We start from the raw sequence: 16,704 nt of genomic DNA on the forward strand, positions 1-16,704 counted from the left end.
ATATACCCCTTCTACAACTCCCCCACCAACTCGCCCAAATACCCGGCATACATTTCAGCCTCTATGCTGACGACATCACTATCTGGGCTAATCGAGGCAGTGATGCCGACATGGAACACAACGTATAGTCGGCCCTCAACATCATTGACTCATACGCTCGCGCGCGCGGCCTAGCCTGCTCCCTTTCTAAATCAGAATTCTTCTACCGCCCCTGGCCGCACGACCCCGGCAACAATCCCATCTCACTCACTCTAGGAAACCACCCCATTCCCCTGGTCTCCAAGATTTGCATCCTGGGCCTCGTCCTTCACTACCACGGCGCGCATAGCAACGCCATTTTAACTCTCCAGACCCAAGCCCAGCAAGCCACCCGTCTCATTCTGCGCGTGGCGAACCGGCGCGCAGGTCTGCGAGAGCAGAACTCTCCGCCTCACCCAAGTTTACATTACGAGCCGCACGGCGCACTCATTCCCCTACCCCCCCCCCCCCTCCTAAAGAAGAAGGAGCGGGACCGCATCAACGCGCTCCTCAGGATCTGCACGAAGGTTGCGTATGCAACCTCCGCCTACACCCCAGCACCTCTACCACCCGGCTCCTCAACCTCGGTACCCACAACACGTTTGAGGAGCTGGCAGAAGCCACCCTAACACCACAGCTGACTCGCCTGTCGAGTACCACGGCAGGCCGCACTCTACTCTAGTGTGAGCTAGGCATCACCCCGATCGCCCATCCTACTGAGGGGGTTCCCTTACCTACAGACCGACGCTCCCATCTCATCATCCTTCCAATCCCTAAGAACATGCACCCCGAGCACGACGGAGAATGCAGGACAGCCCGCGCCAAAGCCCTGCACAAGCTCTACGGCAACAGTCCCGAGGTAGCCTACGTAGACGCGGCAGCATACTTGTCGGGCTCCCGCATGGTTCTCGCCGTCGCGAATTCTCAGGCCCGACTAATCGCATCAGGATCCGTCACCACAGACTCATCGGAAATTGCAGAGGAAGCGGCCGTTGCACTCGCTCTTGCCTCCACCTCTGCCATCAAAATTATCTCCGACTCAAAATCCGCCCTATTTTGCCAAAAGCCTGATATCCCGCACCGCGGCTCGGCTTCTATGCTTCTGGCACCCCACCCACCCCATAACCCTTAAATGGAACCCCGCACACCCAGGCCTCCCGGATAATGAAGAGGTTCACTCCCTCGCCCAAGGTCTCACCTTCAGGGCCGGAGTTGGACCTTTTCCGCCATCCCGGGAGCGTCTGCTTACGTTCAAAGGTAATCTTGCCTATTACCGAGATACCCGGCTCGTTTACACACTGCCGGCTCCCTCCCTAACCTTAACCCAAGCCTCCCGATGGCGCCGACTCCAGACCCGAACTGCTCCCAACCCTATTCTCCTTCTTGCCCGCTACCCTTATCAATTCCTTTCTTCTTGTAAGCTCTGCGGGAAACCGGGAGACTTCCTTCATGTCCTCCTCACATGTCCTGCCTTCCCACACCCTCCATCCCCCACCACGGCGGAGTCATACTGGGAGACTCTCCTGGCCAGCTCCGCTGCTGCTGAGCAGCGCCGGATAATTACCGTCGCCCTGAAGCGGATAGCCCTCCGAGGGCTATCCTTTGCCTTTAAGGACAGCCTCCTAAGGGTTGCCTCGTGCCACGTTAGGGGGTTTGGCCCCCTCTGTATTTCGCAATAAATGTTTCCACCACCACCACCATTCCTCCTGCCCGGTTTCCATCGTAACGGCGCATGCGCACAACTTTCCTCTCGCGTGTACCGCGAAATGCTCGACTGGTAGCCTAGTGTAGCTCCCGCTGCAAAATTTGGCGGACGCTTAAGCTTCGCCTTTAAGAGCAGGACGCGACAGCGTGTTGCAGCATTGCCAAGGAATCCATGGAACGCCATTGTCCTTCGGTGCGACCCCTTTGCCCGGACAATTTAAGGATATGAAACATATTTTGGTGGACACCCGAGCCGTGCTGTAAAGCAAGGGAAATGAAAATAATTCTTTTTTAGGAAAGGAAAGGACGCCTGTCTCACATATCTCTGTGGACACCGAACTGGGCCGTAAAGGAAGAAATTAGAAATGAATTGTGGTTTTATGGAAAGGAAAGGACGCTTCTCTCGCAGTTCTCGCTAGACACCCGTACCGCGCCGTAAGGGAAGGAAAAGCCCTCTCCTTATGGCGCGGTTCAAGTGTCCACCGAGATGCCCCATTTTTCGCTCACGGCCAAAGACGCCGACGACACCGGCTTTTCTTAAAAAGAACGTAAGGACTCCTGTGTTCCTCTTTCTGTCTTTATTCTAGGGAGCGCTTGATGATGGCGACCGAACGGGAGACTGTTGAAGGGGACAAGAGGCAGGAGACTGCTGAAGAGGAGAGCGAGCGTCCCTGTCCACGCATGACACTTTCACCGGTGCAAATTTTTGCCTTCTGCATTGCGTTTTCACTGCTTGCCACCGAATCTTCCTTCTTCCTCCCAGTCTTCCTTCTCAATACCTTCCTGCCGTCGCCGCTGCGTGACAAATATTTAAACCATGGCGGCTTTTTCTCAAACTCGAAATTGTGCATTTAGTGTGCTTCCAGAATTCTTTGTATTGGCTATGGCAGCAAAAAGCTATAGCTAAAAAAAAACTAGAATCTGCACTTGTTTACATTGCTAACCTTGACAGCTGGCCCAATTGTAGGCGGCAGTTTGTAGCGCCAACTGCGGGTACAAAATTCTACCGCTTGGTGCCCTTTGAGAGATATGCCGGTGCCCTACGCAAGGGCTGTGTGTTGCTCACGATGGTTACTCTTGGGTCTGTAAGATTGCTTTCGATATTTGGTGACGATCAGCTTTGTGGTATTGCGAATTATACGGCGCTCGCGTTTAGCAGCATTTTTTGACACTTCGTTGAGAACGTGCACCCATCAGCGCTAGCCAATGCCGTATACGGGTGACAGAACTCCGTGCGATGCTGCTGTGCTCCTGTGCAGCTCTGAATGCTACTCGCCAAGCCTTGGCCTCTGATGGGAGAATTAATGCATGCTTGTCGTTGCAATTGCGAGTGTCCGATTTGAATAAAATATGCGTGTCTTTTCGATTATTAGAAATGGATAGGAGATAGGTCTCGAATCGAACTATTCGTCTCACTCGTGTTCAACAAGAAGCAGAATGTATTAGTACTTTTAGGCAAGGCTACGGAAAATTGTGACTGCAAAATTCTTACACACTAGCCATAGGTTTAGGAAGTTGCTGAAAATTGGAAATTGGCAACGTGTATTTGTTATTTTCGTAGCCTTCTCAAAGGCAATAATCTACAGAACCTGACGCGGCAGAGGTATAACTTGGCGAAATTGATAGCAGTGACGGTGAGGACAGACCCAGCAACGTTAGCGCCGCACCAGCATGCTGTCAGGTGTGTTAATAGTGTATAGCGAGACGATTGTGCTTATATTCTTTTTGCATTAGCGGACGAACCTCCTTCCTGTGCCAGTGGAAGAAATCGAGGCCAGGACTGCTTGGCGCAATGACTTTTTCGGCCGTGCGGACGCGGCCCTCGGGACCAATTACTCCATCGGTGAGTGGTCACTTTGTGTGGCGTTGTCGGTGTCGGTTTCTTCGAGGTTCTTCTCTCTGTTTGTACTGTGCACCGGCGTCCCCTCATCTGTCACGCGTGCGACTTCGTTGCGGCGTGCTTGGAGAGACCACATTCGTGACGTAACAAGGGTGGCAAAGTGGTCGGAAGGGTGCGTGAACAGTGAAAAGACATTAGGTGTCGTATTTTGCAGCGACTAATTTTGGTTTTAGTACATTTGGGCTTCTGCCATTGGACGTAGGCAATGGGAGAAGACTCCTCAGTGATGTTGGCAGAAACACGCCACTTACTCGCATACGCACCCATGTCGCACTGGCGGACTGGCGCCGATGAACGACGGAGCACGACGAAACATTTGAACGCGTGATGGGCACCACGGCGTACGTTACACGGGGTGTTATAGGGAAGACTTTAAAAAGTAATTTCAGCGATTTTCAGCAGTAGGATTTTTGAGGTAAATATATGGCTTTCGCAGCATGGTATTGCGAACGTTGGCGGACACCACGAAAACTGGCGAATAATCTTAACAACTAAGCTGGTTAACTAATTTCTAATAATTAACTTTTTAACTATTCGAGTTAGGCGCCCGGTTGCAAATAGAGATATGTATATAGATCTGATTGTATGTAACCGCCACACCAGTTTTTTATAAATTTGAAAACGCGATTACCCTTGCCGCTCTGGCTTGACAAAATTTTGCTGTTTCGAATATAGTTGCGTGCACTGAAGGGGCTGCTTTGCCTGCATGCTCTTCAAATGCACAGGTATCTTGGCGCGATGCAGCCAAAATATGTGGGGCCACAGCGCTGAGGGTAATCGCGTTTTAGAAATTGAAAAAATGGCGGTTACTTAAGACCGGCTACAAGTCTCCAATTGCAGCCAGGCTTCTAACTCCAATAGTTAAAAAGTTAATTATTGGAAATTTGTTACCACCTTACGAGTTAAAACGATTCACCGGTTTCCCGGTGTCCGCCAAGCCTGGCATTATCATGCCGCATAAGCCATGTATTTGCCTGAAAAATCCTATTTTTGAAATTTATTTAGTCTTCCCTGCAACACGCAGACACAGCATGATGACGCAGCATTCGAAACGCTCTGAACGCCCGCAGCCATACAAAACACCATTTTTGCACCTCCAAACAAGGCCTGTGATAGCGTCCTCTATCCACCGTGCGGTGAAACAGCTAAATGAACTATCTAAGATGTGAAGACATATATAAACTCTCTCTTTGCCAGAGAAGCCAGATGCCAGCTCGTGGGCTTGTTTTGTGGTGTTTGGGCAGCCGGCCATTGTTCAGCGCAATCAGACCGGGAGCGAGTGACGAACCCAAGGAACGGCGGCCAACGGTCGGTTGAACGAACGAAAGAACGAGAGGGCACTATGTTTGAGTTGCTGTTTTGTCATCAAGGCGGTGGTTTCTAACCATGTAAAAAATAACGTGCGAAAATGGGCCGCATATCGAAGAGTCGTCTCATCACACCTAGTGGAACTAGGCGACTTGTTCTTCGCACTGCGCGGGCCACTGTGTCCCCACCCGTGTATCTTACACCGTGATCGGCGCTAATCCTCTCTCGGCAGAGGAACTGGTGGTGCATGTAGTTCACCTGAACTGGATGCGGAGGGCGCAGAGTGGCAGAACTCGCGGTCAACTTTCTGTGGCATCGCATCAGAGGCTATAGCAGGTGTTCGGTTTAGAGGTGCAGAGTGGTGAAAGAGGATGTCATTAGTGCGTGTTGATGACCTCCTAGTCGAAATCAAGAGGAAGAAATGGGCTTGGGCGGGGCATGTAAATCGAAGGCAAAATAACCGCTGGTCTTTAAGGGTTACGGAGTGGATTCCAAGAGAAGGAAAGCGTAGCAGGGAGTGGCAGGAAGTTAGCTGGGCGGATGAGATTAAAAAGTTTGCGGGGATATGGTGGCCGCAGCTGTCAGAGGACAGGGTTAATTGGAGAGAAATGGGAGAGGCCTTTGCCCCGCAGGGGCAGTAGTCAGGCTGGTAATGAAGGAAGATGAGAGGGAGCTGGTCTCTAGGTCTCTAGGGCCGAGATAGCCCATTCTCTATGACACGGGGACAAAGGCCAGTCTCCTTCCCCTTCTGCCTAGCCTGTACTGCAGTTCCACAGAAAGTTGACCGCTGGTAAGCGGCAGTGTCACGACAAAACCAACCTTGTTTGTGGTTGCTCGCTTGGATCCTCATTGGCTTTTGCGTATGTGAAGATTGATGTCACGACCGAAAGGAATTGGAAATGGAATGAATGGTTAGGGAACATGGTCCCTGGTTTCTCTTTTCTTGTTCCGGACCTGAGCAATTCTCTGCCCGTACTGAAAGAATTTTCCCAAAATATTCCACCCCCAGGCACAAACGTTTCATATGCCAGGTGTTTCAATAAGCTGGGTACTAATTAAAAGAAAAAAACGGTTTTCGAACTAAAGAGCAGCTTTTTTAGACGTAGTAATACCAGTGTTCGCGGATGTCAAAATTTTTAGCGATTACCGATAGGCAGTTGATTGCAAGTGGAGATTCTTAGCCGGCCATTAGTGATAGCCCTATCAGTTTTAGGGTTTCTAAAACGAAATTACCCCTCCCCGCTGTGGCTCAGCTAATTTGGGCCATTTCTCGCGCCACTCGAAAACCATACCCTGGTGGGAGGGCACAGAGCGACCATTCAAATCGGAACATTCCGTCACACACGTAAAACGTGACATTCTCTGTCCCGCCAGCGCTGGAGCAGCGAAGTGGTCAAGTGCGGGCCAGCTGAGATTAGGGTGTAGTGATCTGGAAAGATTGCTTTTGTAATGTTATTGTACCCGGTATTTGTTAGAAAGAAAAAGATCTGGTTGGTAGAGTTAATACGTTACCTATGTGATTTTGCTTTCTTTCACTCATTCGCACACACAGGTGATACCCAGGCACAGACAGGCGATTGCCAGGCACAGGCAGGCAATCCCCAGGCCCAAGGCTGGCCGGTTGCGTTGGGCGGGCGGTCGGCCCCCGCAACCCATGGCACACTCATCTGGGTGCCGACCGTAACCCGGATCGACTCAACCACCAACGTCCTGATGCCGGCCCAGCCTGCGCCCGGACACCAGGTTGGTGGTCTAGCCCTGGGCCGCCCCAGGCGCACGCTGCAGTCGAGAGCTCTGCATTTGAGATGCCGGTGGAACATCTGAATCGTACTTCCTCCGATTTTCTGTCTGTCTCTTTGGGCTGCCGAGGTCAACCAAAGACGCTCAGTGAGCATGCGCCCTGTTGGTGGACTCTAAACACAGACACGCAAGTGCGCTATTGGACAGCCTACTCCCTCTATACTCCTTTTTGTTTAGAGGTGAACGTGATGCTTGCTGAAGCCCTCACATCTGTGCTTTGGCTATTGTTGAATGGGGTGCTGCATTCGACCGGGCTGTTTTTGACTTGCAGAGTGTTTACTGGAAAGGGTCTGCTCTTGTGTGCCATGCAGTATTCATTTGGTTGTCCCTGTGGCACTATCGTTTCGGATTACGCACGCTCACGTCTCGTGACGCGGCTGTCTGCTTTGCTTGCTTTGCAGTTCATCTTAATGCAGGTCCCTGCAATGCGAATGCACGGACCCGGCGCTGGTGGTGAAGAAATGGTGCCCCCCTACGCTGTGCCAGGTGCGGCCACTCCTAGCGCTTTTTCTCCGAAAGCAGAGGATAGCGCAAAGCGCGACAGAGGAGCAGAAAACTGACTTAGCCGCAGAGGGCGCAGCAGTTTGAGGTGTTTGAAATGCGGATAAGCTTTGCCTAATTTATGATTTGATTTCACTTTCTTTTCTCCATTTAACAGCATTCCTGCTCTTCTGTGCCACTTGAGCATTCCTGCCCTTGCATGCGGCACAGGCAGCCCCTTATTGCACTGCCTTGTACCGCTTTGCGCTTTCCGCACCCTATCGTTGATTTGTGTGCCCGTTGCATTGCCGCTGTCCGTTTCTTCAAGTTTCTTTTTCCAAGGTGGCTTTCATTTTTTTGTGCTGATTTGGGTCGGTGAAAAAAATGACAGGCGATCATACGAACTTACGCCTTGAAGCTGCGACAGCAGGGTGCTTTTCTCTTTCGCATTTCCTTTTTTCAACCTCGCTTTTGCGACAAATGCTTTGCCTTGTTGCTGGCGCAGCTTATTACCTGTGCAATGTTTTCGCTTTGTACATGGCGCAATAGCCGCGCTTCTTTCCTCTTCGCCTCTTCTTGCGCTCTGTAGTACGATACAACTTGTCTGCAGTGAACGCACAGTGAATTCCTGCGGAAAGGTGGGGTGCAGAGGTAGGCGGGCAGTTCCTTTGCTGTGAGGACGGGATGGGCACGTGGCTGGTGGGCGTTGCCTCTGCAGGGCGGAGGAAGACTTCACACATCAATTCACACGATGCCAGGATCTTGCGGAATGCTCCTACTACAGCTATATCGCAGTAGTAATAGCCGAGTAAAGTGGACAACCTGCCATAATTGATGTTTTTTTTTGTAGCGATAGCTACATTTCGGTAGCATTTCGAGCCTTCAGCGTGGCGGTGGCAGCATTGCGCCACCACCACGTGGTCACGTGGTGCGGAGCAGCTGCAGGCGGAGCGGCGCCGTGGCTGGTCATGCGACCAGCCACATGGTTGACCACGTGATGCGAAGCAGCTGCTGCTGCCGCCGGCGCGGTGTGCTGGCGAAACCGAGCTGCAACAGCTGTGCGCATTCGCCATGCCAAGTGGGACGAAGATGATGAAGGAACGCCCCGAGAAACGGAGCGGCGAAAGACTGACTTTGCAATTTAAAGATCCCCAGGTGGTCTACATTATTCCGGAGCCCTCCAATATGGCACCTCTCTCTTCCTTTTTTCTTTCACCCATTCCTTTATTCCTTCCATACGCGGTGGTTCAGGTGTCCAACAATATACGAGACAGATACTGCGCATTTCCTTTCCCCGAAAACCAATTATTATTATTAATTTAACTAAACAAGTTTTACTCGGCCAGCGGTAGCTGTCGCATCACTCAAGGTTTGACCAGAGAAAAACCACCAGCAATTTTTAAGAACAACCTTAATTTTTTCACCATGCACTGCGGTAATCTACGGCACCCATCCAAGGAGCGGAGTTTGAGGACATCATCCACGGTAGTTTAGTGCACAAAAAGGTCCAATAAGCAATCTGCCCTGTACTATTTTCTCTTCGCGTGTGCGACAACCTGCAATTGACACACATGTAGTAGTAGTAGTAAGGGGTTTATCAAAGCAATAACAAAAAGGAAGGAAAACATTTTCGCTAGCCTCGGTATCTGCCATCGAAATTGAAGCACCTGAGCTGCGGCAGCGGAAATAAAGGATAGCAGGCAGAATGGAGAAATGAAATGAAAGAGATGACGGGACAGGAGGAGAGAATACGGAGTAGAGGTAATTTACACAAGAACTGTTTGCACAATAATAAATATGTACAGGTTACGCGCGTGATTAGTTCATGAACAAATAAAAACACGCGCACAACACTATGAAACATATGGCGCTGCCGCTGCTGCTATAATTCTGCTGAATTCAATTCTGGCTGTAAATGGATGAAATTCAAATTAACTTTGTAGCGATAGCTACATTGCGGTAGCATTTCGAGCCTTGAGCGTGGCGGCACCGTGGCGGTCACCCCGTGGCTACGCCGCCACGCTGTCACGTGGTGGGGAGCAGTTGCTGGCTGCGCGGCGCCGTGGCTGATCGCGTGGTTCGTCACCTGGTTGGTCACGTGACTAGCCACGTGGTGCGGGAGCAGCTGCTGCTGCTGGCGGCGCGGTGCGCTAGCGAAACTGAGCTGCCACAGCGGTGCGCACGGTGCCACAGCGGTGCCACAGCGGTGCGCACGCCGCACCGCTGTGGCAGCTCCGAGAAAGCCGCATGCCAGTCTGATTGTCCTGCTTGACACTCGGTTATGAACGTTTGGGGTGTCACTATAGCGTCTACGGGAGGGGTTCTTTGGATGCTATGCACCGACGGCAGCAGTAGATGGGGTGATGCTTCGGACCACAGCCGTCAGAATGAATTCATGAAGCATTGAAAGGTTGTCAAATCCTACTGAAGAAGCTTCACTGCTGGGTGAGGCATGTGCGCTCTCTTCTCAGTATTTCTTGCGGAATGCTTGGGCTACGCATGCATGGTATGGCACGCTTGCTAATTGTGCCAGTTGGTACGTGCTCACTCGTTTTAGCAAAGGCTGTGAAATGCGGGACGAGGAACCGAAGACACCGGGTCTCTGTGCCATATTGTTGCTCTTCGCCTCGTGTTCCACGCTGTCCGCTTGGGTGAAGACAAGCGTGTTGTACTGCGATCGCATCCGAGGCATCTTGTCTAGCGCAGTAAGACATGGAGACGCTCTGCAGGGGCACGATAGGACTATCGTGTGACCAGTGTGATATTACGCTAGTCTAGAGGCCTCGGGTGACGATCAGCCAACTGGCCGCAGATTATCGCTTATGCGGTCATGTCGGCTGCGACACTGCAACATCTATTTAGCGATGCTCATTGCGTACTCTGTCACGGTGCTCCAGCCCCCGGTGCATTTCCGCAAGGCCCCGATGGCGAGCAAGTCGATTACGTCCCTGCGGCGGCCGGCCCGAGTTGGAGGCGGCCAAGTGCGGACATGGCGTACGTTCAGCCGCCTGCCACCAGCGACCAGGCGCCGCTCTTCTGGATCCCGAATGCTCCTCCGCCTTTCGAGCACACCGGGATGGCCCCACTCGAAGAGCAGCTTGCACCCGAGGAACAGGTTAGTGCAAATGGTGTCCATTCGAAGCACCCATAGACACTGGCCGTGATGGTGGCACCTCTCGCGAAATGAGTGAGGGACCGACCAACTGGGTTGCCCCGATGTTCAGCTTCATTATTTTACGTGATGGCAGCTCTGTTATTTTGTTTTTCTGGCTCAAATTTTTGGCGCCGCAGTATTTATTCATTAAGGTCTCATTTACGGCTGCCTGGGCCACGAAATATTCTAATACGGCGGTCTAACGTACAAGTCTAACTTTAAGCAGAAGTTTTTTCGATTCTGTGTCCACGCGAGGAGTATAAGTCGCAACCCTCCAAAACCAAAATGATGTCTGTAATCCTAGCAAAGGTTGTCGGTGCCCTGAACTGTATGCATTGGAGCGATAAAGGTAGAGTAAGATTGTAAGGAACAGTAAATGAAAACAGGAATAAACAATATTGGTCGCTATCGTGTATGGTGCTGCAACTCGATCAAGTTCCCTGGTGAATGTGTACTGCGACACACACTGCCAGCCCAATTAGCGTTCTTCTACGCCAGAACACAGTATACCAGGGACAAGAAGACTCACCAGACCTGTTGTAATCTGTTCGCTCAGTGCAGAAGACATAGCTCCCTGCACCTCTCTACGCTGTTTACCTGTCTACGGGTAACACTGACTGGAAGACCCATGCCAAGTGTTTGGTTTGATTTTTACAAAGTTAGCAAATTACTTAAACCAGAACTATGCGAGATTTTTTGGCTACAGTCGAACCCGGATTATCCTACTCAAAGAGGGTCGCGGAATAGTTCGATATATCATTAACTCAATATATAAAATATGAAATAGACCCCGCAGGGGCATCTGAATGGAGAGGTTGTTGAGTTGCGCCACCATAAAGTCCTGAGCATCCGCAGGGACATCCCCGCAAGGGTATGATGCTCAGCAGTGCGTCCCCACGGACCCGAGCACCCGCGTTTAGCTCTGCATGGCATCGCCGTGTCCGGGGAAAAGGGTATACTGGTGATTGAGCTGATGCCGAGTGTTTGGACCTTTCAAGGTCCTCGGCGGAGGCAACACACCACTTTGGCCCCAGCTTCCCGTAGATGGCACCTCAGGCCTGACGCGACCGAGGGAAGTTGGCAGTCGCCTTTTCCTATGCTCTCCATCCATCTCTCACTTTCCTATCTTCTTTCTCACTACTGTCCTGTAACCTCGTTTCTCGATTTTTACTTTTTCATTGGCAGCTAGGGTTAACGATCGGGGGTGAACAAACCTGAGTTATGCCATAATCAGTTATAGTTGTGGTGTACAGCTGGCGTGGACAGGAATTGCTTGCAATTTCCTGCCCGCCTCCGTGTTGGTCGTCATGGTGGGCGGCTGCTACTGCAGCTGAATAACAGTATTTTTTTTTATGGATTCCTTTTCTTCTACAAATTATCGCCCTCAGAAATGAAGGCTGATCAATGTCACTGTGAAGTTCCTGCAAAAAAAGAAATCTTCTCAAGATACCACGTTGTACATGGGGAGTTAGCTGGAAAACAAGCAAGAATCATCTGTCCTTTTGTCGTTTCTAAATCTCTCACAAATACATTGGGCCTTGGCTACAAGGCAATGAAGCTGGCCAATAGTGATCTACTTCTCCAGATCAAAGACAAAGCACAGTATTCCAAGCTCTCAAACATAGTAACCTTTGGAGAACAACCTGTTTTCATATTGCACAGATTCCTCAACAATGTCAAAGGTGTGATTTCAGAACAAGACTTTCTCACTCTGACAAGCAAAAATGCCGGATGGTCTCAAGGACCGGAATGTCACTGATGTACAACTCTTAAAAATTTGAAAAGATGACAAGGAAATTCCAACAAAACACTTAGTTCTTACTTTCACCTCCAACCAAATCCCTGATACCATAGCAGTAGGTTATATTGTCACGAAGTGGTGACTGCAATCACGGGAGCAGAATGGCAGCGAAAATGGTGTTTTATCAAAACTCTTCATTTGGACTTACTTGCATTCACACTGCACTGAATCGCTCGGCGGCAGCGTATCAACCAGCATGCTCGGCAGCCGTCAAACAGAATGCCCGCCGCTCTTGGCCATGCTAAAATTAAAGCTGGCAGCGAACTTTTGGGATACGGCATGCAAAGCTACTACAGTATCCTGGAACAACCTAGAATCGGCTCTGTCTGGGTACGAACAATCGAGAACAAAATGGTGTCTAAACAGAACTCTTTATTTGGGCTGACTTGCACCCACAATGGACTGAATCACTCGGTGGCGGCGTAGCACCCAGCGTGCTCGGCAGCCGTCGAACAGAATACCCGCCGCTCTCGGCCATGCTCAAATAAAGCTGGCAGTGAACTTTTTGGGATACGGCATGCAAAGCTACTACAGTATCCTGGAACAACCTAGAATCGGCTCTGTCTGGGTACGAACAATCGAGAACAAAATGGTGTCTAAACAGAACTCTTTATTTGGGCTGACTTGCACCCACAATGGACTGAATCACTCGGCGGCGGCGTAGCACCCAGCGTGCTCGGCAGCCGTCGAACAGAATGCCCGCCGCTCTCGGCCATGCTCAAATAAAGCTGGCAGCGAACTATTGGGATACGGCATGAAAAGCTACTAAAGCATCCTGGAACAACCTAGAATCGGCTCCGTCTGGGTGCGAACAATCGAGAACGAAATGGTGTCTAAACAGAACTTTTTATTTGTGCTGGCTTGCAACCACAATGGACTGAATCACTCGGCGGCGGCGTAGCAACCAGCGTGCTTGGCAGCCGTCGAACAGAATGCCCGCCGCTCTCGGCCAGGCTCAAATTAAAGCTGGCTAACCTCGAATGAATCAGCAAAATTAATAAATGCAATTGCAAATAGAAATGGAATGAGAATTGAATAAAACTTGAATATAGTCGGATTAAAACAGAATCAGATTTGAAATAGACTGATGAGTGAGACAACGCAATCAGGACTGAAATAAAATTGGAATAGGTAAGCGAGTGAAAAAAAAAAAATGCTGCCGCATTTCTTCCGCACAAGTCCGTAAGACTATAGGGGATCGACCAACTACAGCCAGGCCGCCATCACGCAAACCAAGCTACAAGCTCGGGAAAAGAAGAGAACGACAGCAATAATTCAGATCAAAGCGTGCTCTTCCTGACTCCCTGCACAGAAAACAGCAGTTGCTGCCACCGCTACTGCACAAATAAATGTTCCATGTACCCCTTATTCAAAAGGGCCGCGCAAAAGATTCTCAGATGAGGTTGATAAGCCCACTGCGTCAGCTTCACACTTTGAGGCATCGAAAACAAAATTTCTCTCACGTCACACAGCACTCTCAGTCGCGTTCCAAATGTGGATGTCATTCTCGACATGTAACATTACAGCGAACAGTTATCTCAGGCGCAGAGGTGTAACAAAAAAATCAACAGCACGGTATTTTGATATCAAAGAAAAAGTACATCAGATAATGAAGAAAGCAGCGGGAGCAACCTATACACAACGTACCGGCCACTATGCGAGTACATACGGTACATGAATCACCATGTGGAGTCCGCAAACGCGCGTTAAATATAAATTTCTTTTTCCGAGCTATTTCGGTTCTGACAGCCGAACTTATGTCATACGTGACCACTCCTAGAACTTTAGGTCGCGTGCGGAAAAACAAACGCAAAAAGCTTAGATTCTTTCGTGCTTTAAATCATTTCGTCTTTTACAGCCTTCCCCTCAATTAAGCCGCAATTGTAATAACTATGATGAGATAATGCCGCGAGACCCGCAACAGAACTAGCAGCGCGTCAGAATAAATTACCTCACTGGCGCAGGCGAATGTCACGCGCCGAGTTAAGCATGAGCATACTTAAGTCCCCGTGTGGTATTCGTTTACTCAGGTCATGCCCCAAAAGCCGCAGTGATAACTATAATGAGATAATGTCGCGAGACCTGCAACAGAAACAGCACGTGAGAAGAAATTTTTAACAGGCCCTGGCGAATACCACGTGGCCGCCTAATTATACGTGCAGCAATTATAGTCGCCCCGTAGTATTCGTTTGCTGGTCTTGCGCACCATTACAAAATGAAAGCGCACAATAAAAATTCGGTGCACTTTATAAAACCTCGATTACTCATAAATGGGTCCTAAACGCACGTCGCGGCATGCGAAAATTGACCTGCCACCTATGACGCCGGCGCCCATGCACGGGCAAAACTGTGTGCACGCATTTACATTTAGGTTTGGTCATATATATATATATCTGAACGGTTCGCTGCCACACGCAAAAAAGCGCGTATTGTATAACTATAGCGGAAACATGGTACACGATCAGGCTAACGCTTGCGAGCTGAATTCGCAACGGGCGTCAGATATGCGACGCTGAAATATTCTCAGTACATCAACATGTGACTGCAACTACATTAATAAAGCCCAACAAAGGCATATACAGCTGAAAAACAGGCGGCTGTTCCCTATAGAAATCTGAACCAGTAGAGAGAATGAGACCCATACACCATTAAAAGTGCAAAACAATTAGGAAAGCAATAGGCTATCTGATTATTGACAGCTATGGGCGTGTGAGCGTACTGGTCTTATGGGCCTGTTGGCATATACCAATGCACTATTTGGCCAATAATACCAATATTCCAGCAAGCCAATAAGACCAGTACACTGACACACCCATAGCTCTCAGTAATCTGACAGGCTATTGGTTTGCAATGGGTCCTCAATCCTCGCTAGTGTGTCAGATTTGTCATGGCCGCCAAAGCTGTACAAATGTGGACCTAATTACACGAATCCAATGTCTGCAATGCTGCGCCAAAGTGCGCTAACAGTAAACAGGTCCGCTCCTCGTATTCTAGGGGAATGAATGAATGATGATGAATTTTCATGGCGCAAGGGCATCTGAGGCTAAAGAGCGCCATGACACGAGGTTATTTTTTCTACTCGAGGTGGGGTCAAAGACCCATTTCCCGAGCATTTCTCCCTAAACAAGCCGAGCACCAGGCGGGGGAAAGCTTGTACCCATTGTATCACCGGTGGGTACCCGGCAGCACTGGGGATCGAACCCCGCACCTCATGCATGCGAGGCGGAGGCTCAACCACTAAGCCCCCGTTGCTGTGCGTATTGCAGTTCTTGCCCATCCTGGAGGAAAGAAAATGACAACAAAAAGGTTCCCTGGATTTGTGCAAATTTTTTCCACGCTTCCTGGAATGTTCTTTGCTTTAGTTTTGATGGTTAATTATATAATTTTCTTACACATCCTGGAAAAGGAAAACAAAATTATATCATTGACTATTAGAACTAAAGGAAACATAACATTACAAGAAGCGTGGAAATAATGCACAGAAAAGAAGGGAACATTCTTGTTCATAGCAAGAATGTATTTCGCCGATATACAGCGACTGGGCGGGGCACCTGTCGCGAAATAGTAACGCGTCCCCTACCTTCCGAAGGGGAACGCTATTGCGTGCAGGTTCAAACAAGAGAACAAAGAAATCAAACAAAAAAAGAAGCCGTATTTATAATTTAAAGGAAAGGGCCGGGCCAATTAGAAACGGAGATAAAAACAAGAAAAACACACACTCAAAACGCCTACAACTCTACAGAATTAAGGAGAGAATTCACCAGGTATTGAGCGTCCCAGGTGGAGCGGGATGCCTTGTAGACAGTACGGAACGCTTGTTGATGAATTGCGACGTGTCGCTGGCGTTTCGTCGACGGAAGCGGCGAAAGAGAGCCAGGTGGTATTAGGAGCGGTGAAAATTGCAGGAAGACGCTGGTGGCCTTCAGTCAACAGCCCGAAGAACTTGGCAACAGCAGAAAGAACAGCCGAGACCCATCGACGGCGGCCCGAAACGCCAAAAGCTTAAAGCAGGCTATCCAAGGGTGCCTTTAGGCAGCACGGGCCCTCAGTCCATCCGCTGCCACCTCCACGCTAGCAAGGAGCGCAGGAAGCTAGCGTCGGTGATCCATGGTAGGTCCAAGGCAGCACGGACCCAACGTCCGACGGCTGCCACCTCCACGCTTGAATGACCCGATCTCTGTTGCGCTGTCTTCGTTTACACTTCGGTTTCCTGACACGTCAGCTCTCCGCTCCTCGTGCTCACCACGCTCTTTGTCGCCCTCGCCTCGCACACACCCTTCGCACGCGCGCACGAGCTACGCTGGGCTGGCAGGAGCAGCGATCCGCTTCCCGACACACCACTGTCGACGCACCGCGTTAAAAAATCCTCCGAGGATGTTTTGTGCACCTCACAGCACCACGCCAGGTTTCAGCATCTGACCAGGACACACATACAGTGACCTGAGGCAGGGCCATCCGCGCCCCTGGTAGGCGCAGCGAAGGCTGCCCTGCCACCTTCGAGAAAGGGCCTGCCGGCCTCTGGGTCAGCCGCCCGCAAGG

General features: G+C 50.2%; 2 protein-coding genes across 2 annotated transcripts in view; both read left to right on the plus strand.

Annotated features, from left to right (window-relative positions):
• The window catches only part of LOC144098019 (uncharacterized), a 40,915-nt gene extending 33,625 nt beyond the window's left edge, over positions 1-7,290 (plus strand). The window contains exons 4-7 of the mRNA XM_077630589.1: positions 2,310-2,418; positions 3,457-3,565; positions 6,483-6,673; positions 7,132-7,290. Of these exons, the coding sequence (XP_077486715.1) occupies positions 2,310-2,418; positions 3,457-3,565; positions 6,483-6,673; positions 7,132-7,290 (568 nt within the window). The remainder of the gene's footprint in view (positions 1-2,309; positions 2,419-3,456; positions 3,566-6,482; positions 6,674-7,131) is intronic.
• A 2,828-nt stretch (positions 7,291-10,118) lies between these two features.
• Positions 10,119-16,704, plus strand: part of LOC144097414 (uncharacterized) — a 29,147-nt gene continuing 22,561 nt past the window's right edge. Inside the window, exon 1 of the mRNA XM_077630141.1 lies at positions 10,119-10,325. Coding sequence (XP_077486267.1) covers positions 10,200-10,325 — 126 coding nt within the window. The 5' untranslated portion in view covers positions 10,119-10,199. The remainder of the gene's footprint in view (positions 10,326-16,704) is intronic.

The sequence above is a fragment of the Amblyomma americanum genome, chromosome 7 (assembly GCF_052857255.1).
Source record: "Amblyomma americanum isolate KBUSLIRL-KWMA chromosome 7, ASM5285725v1, whole genome shotgun sequence".
Taxonomy (NCBI): domain Eukaryota; kingdom Metazoa; phylum Arthropoda; class Arachnida; order Ixodida; family Ixodidae; genus Amblyomma; species Amblyomma americanum.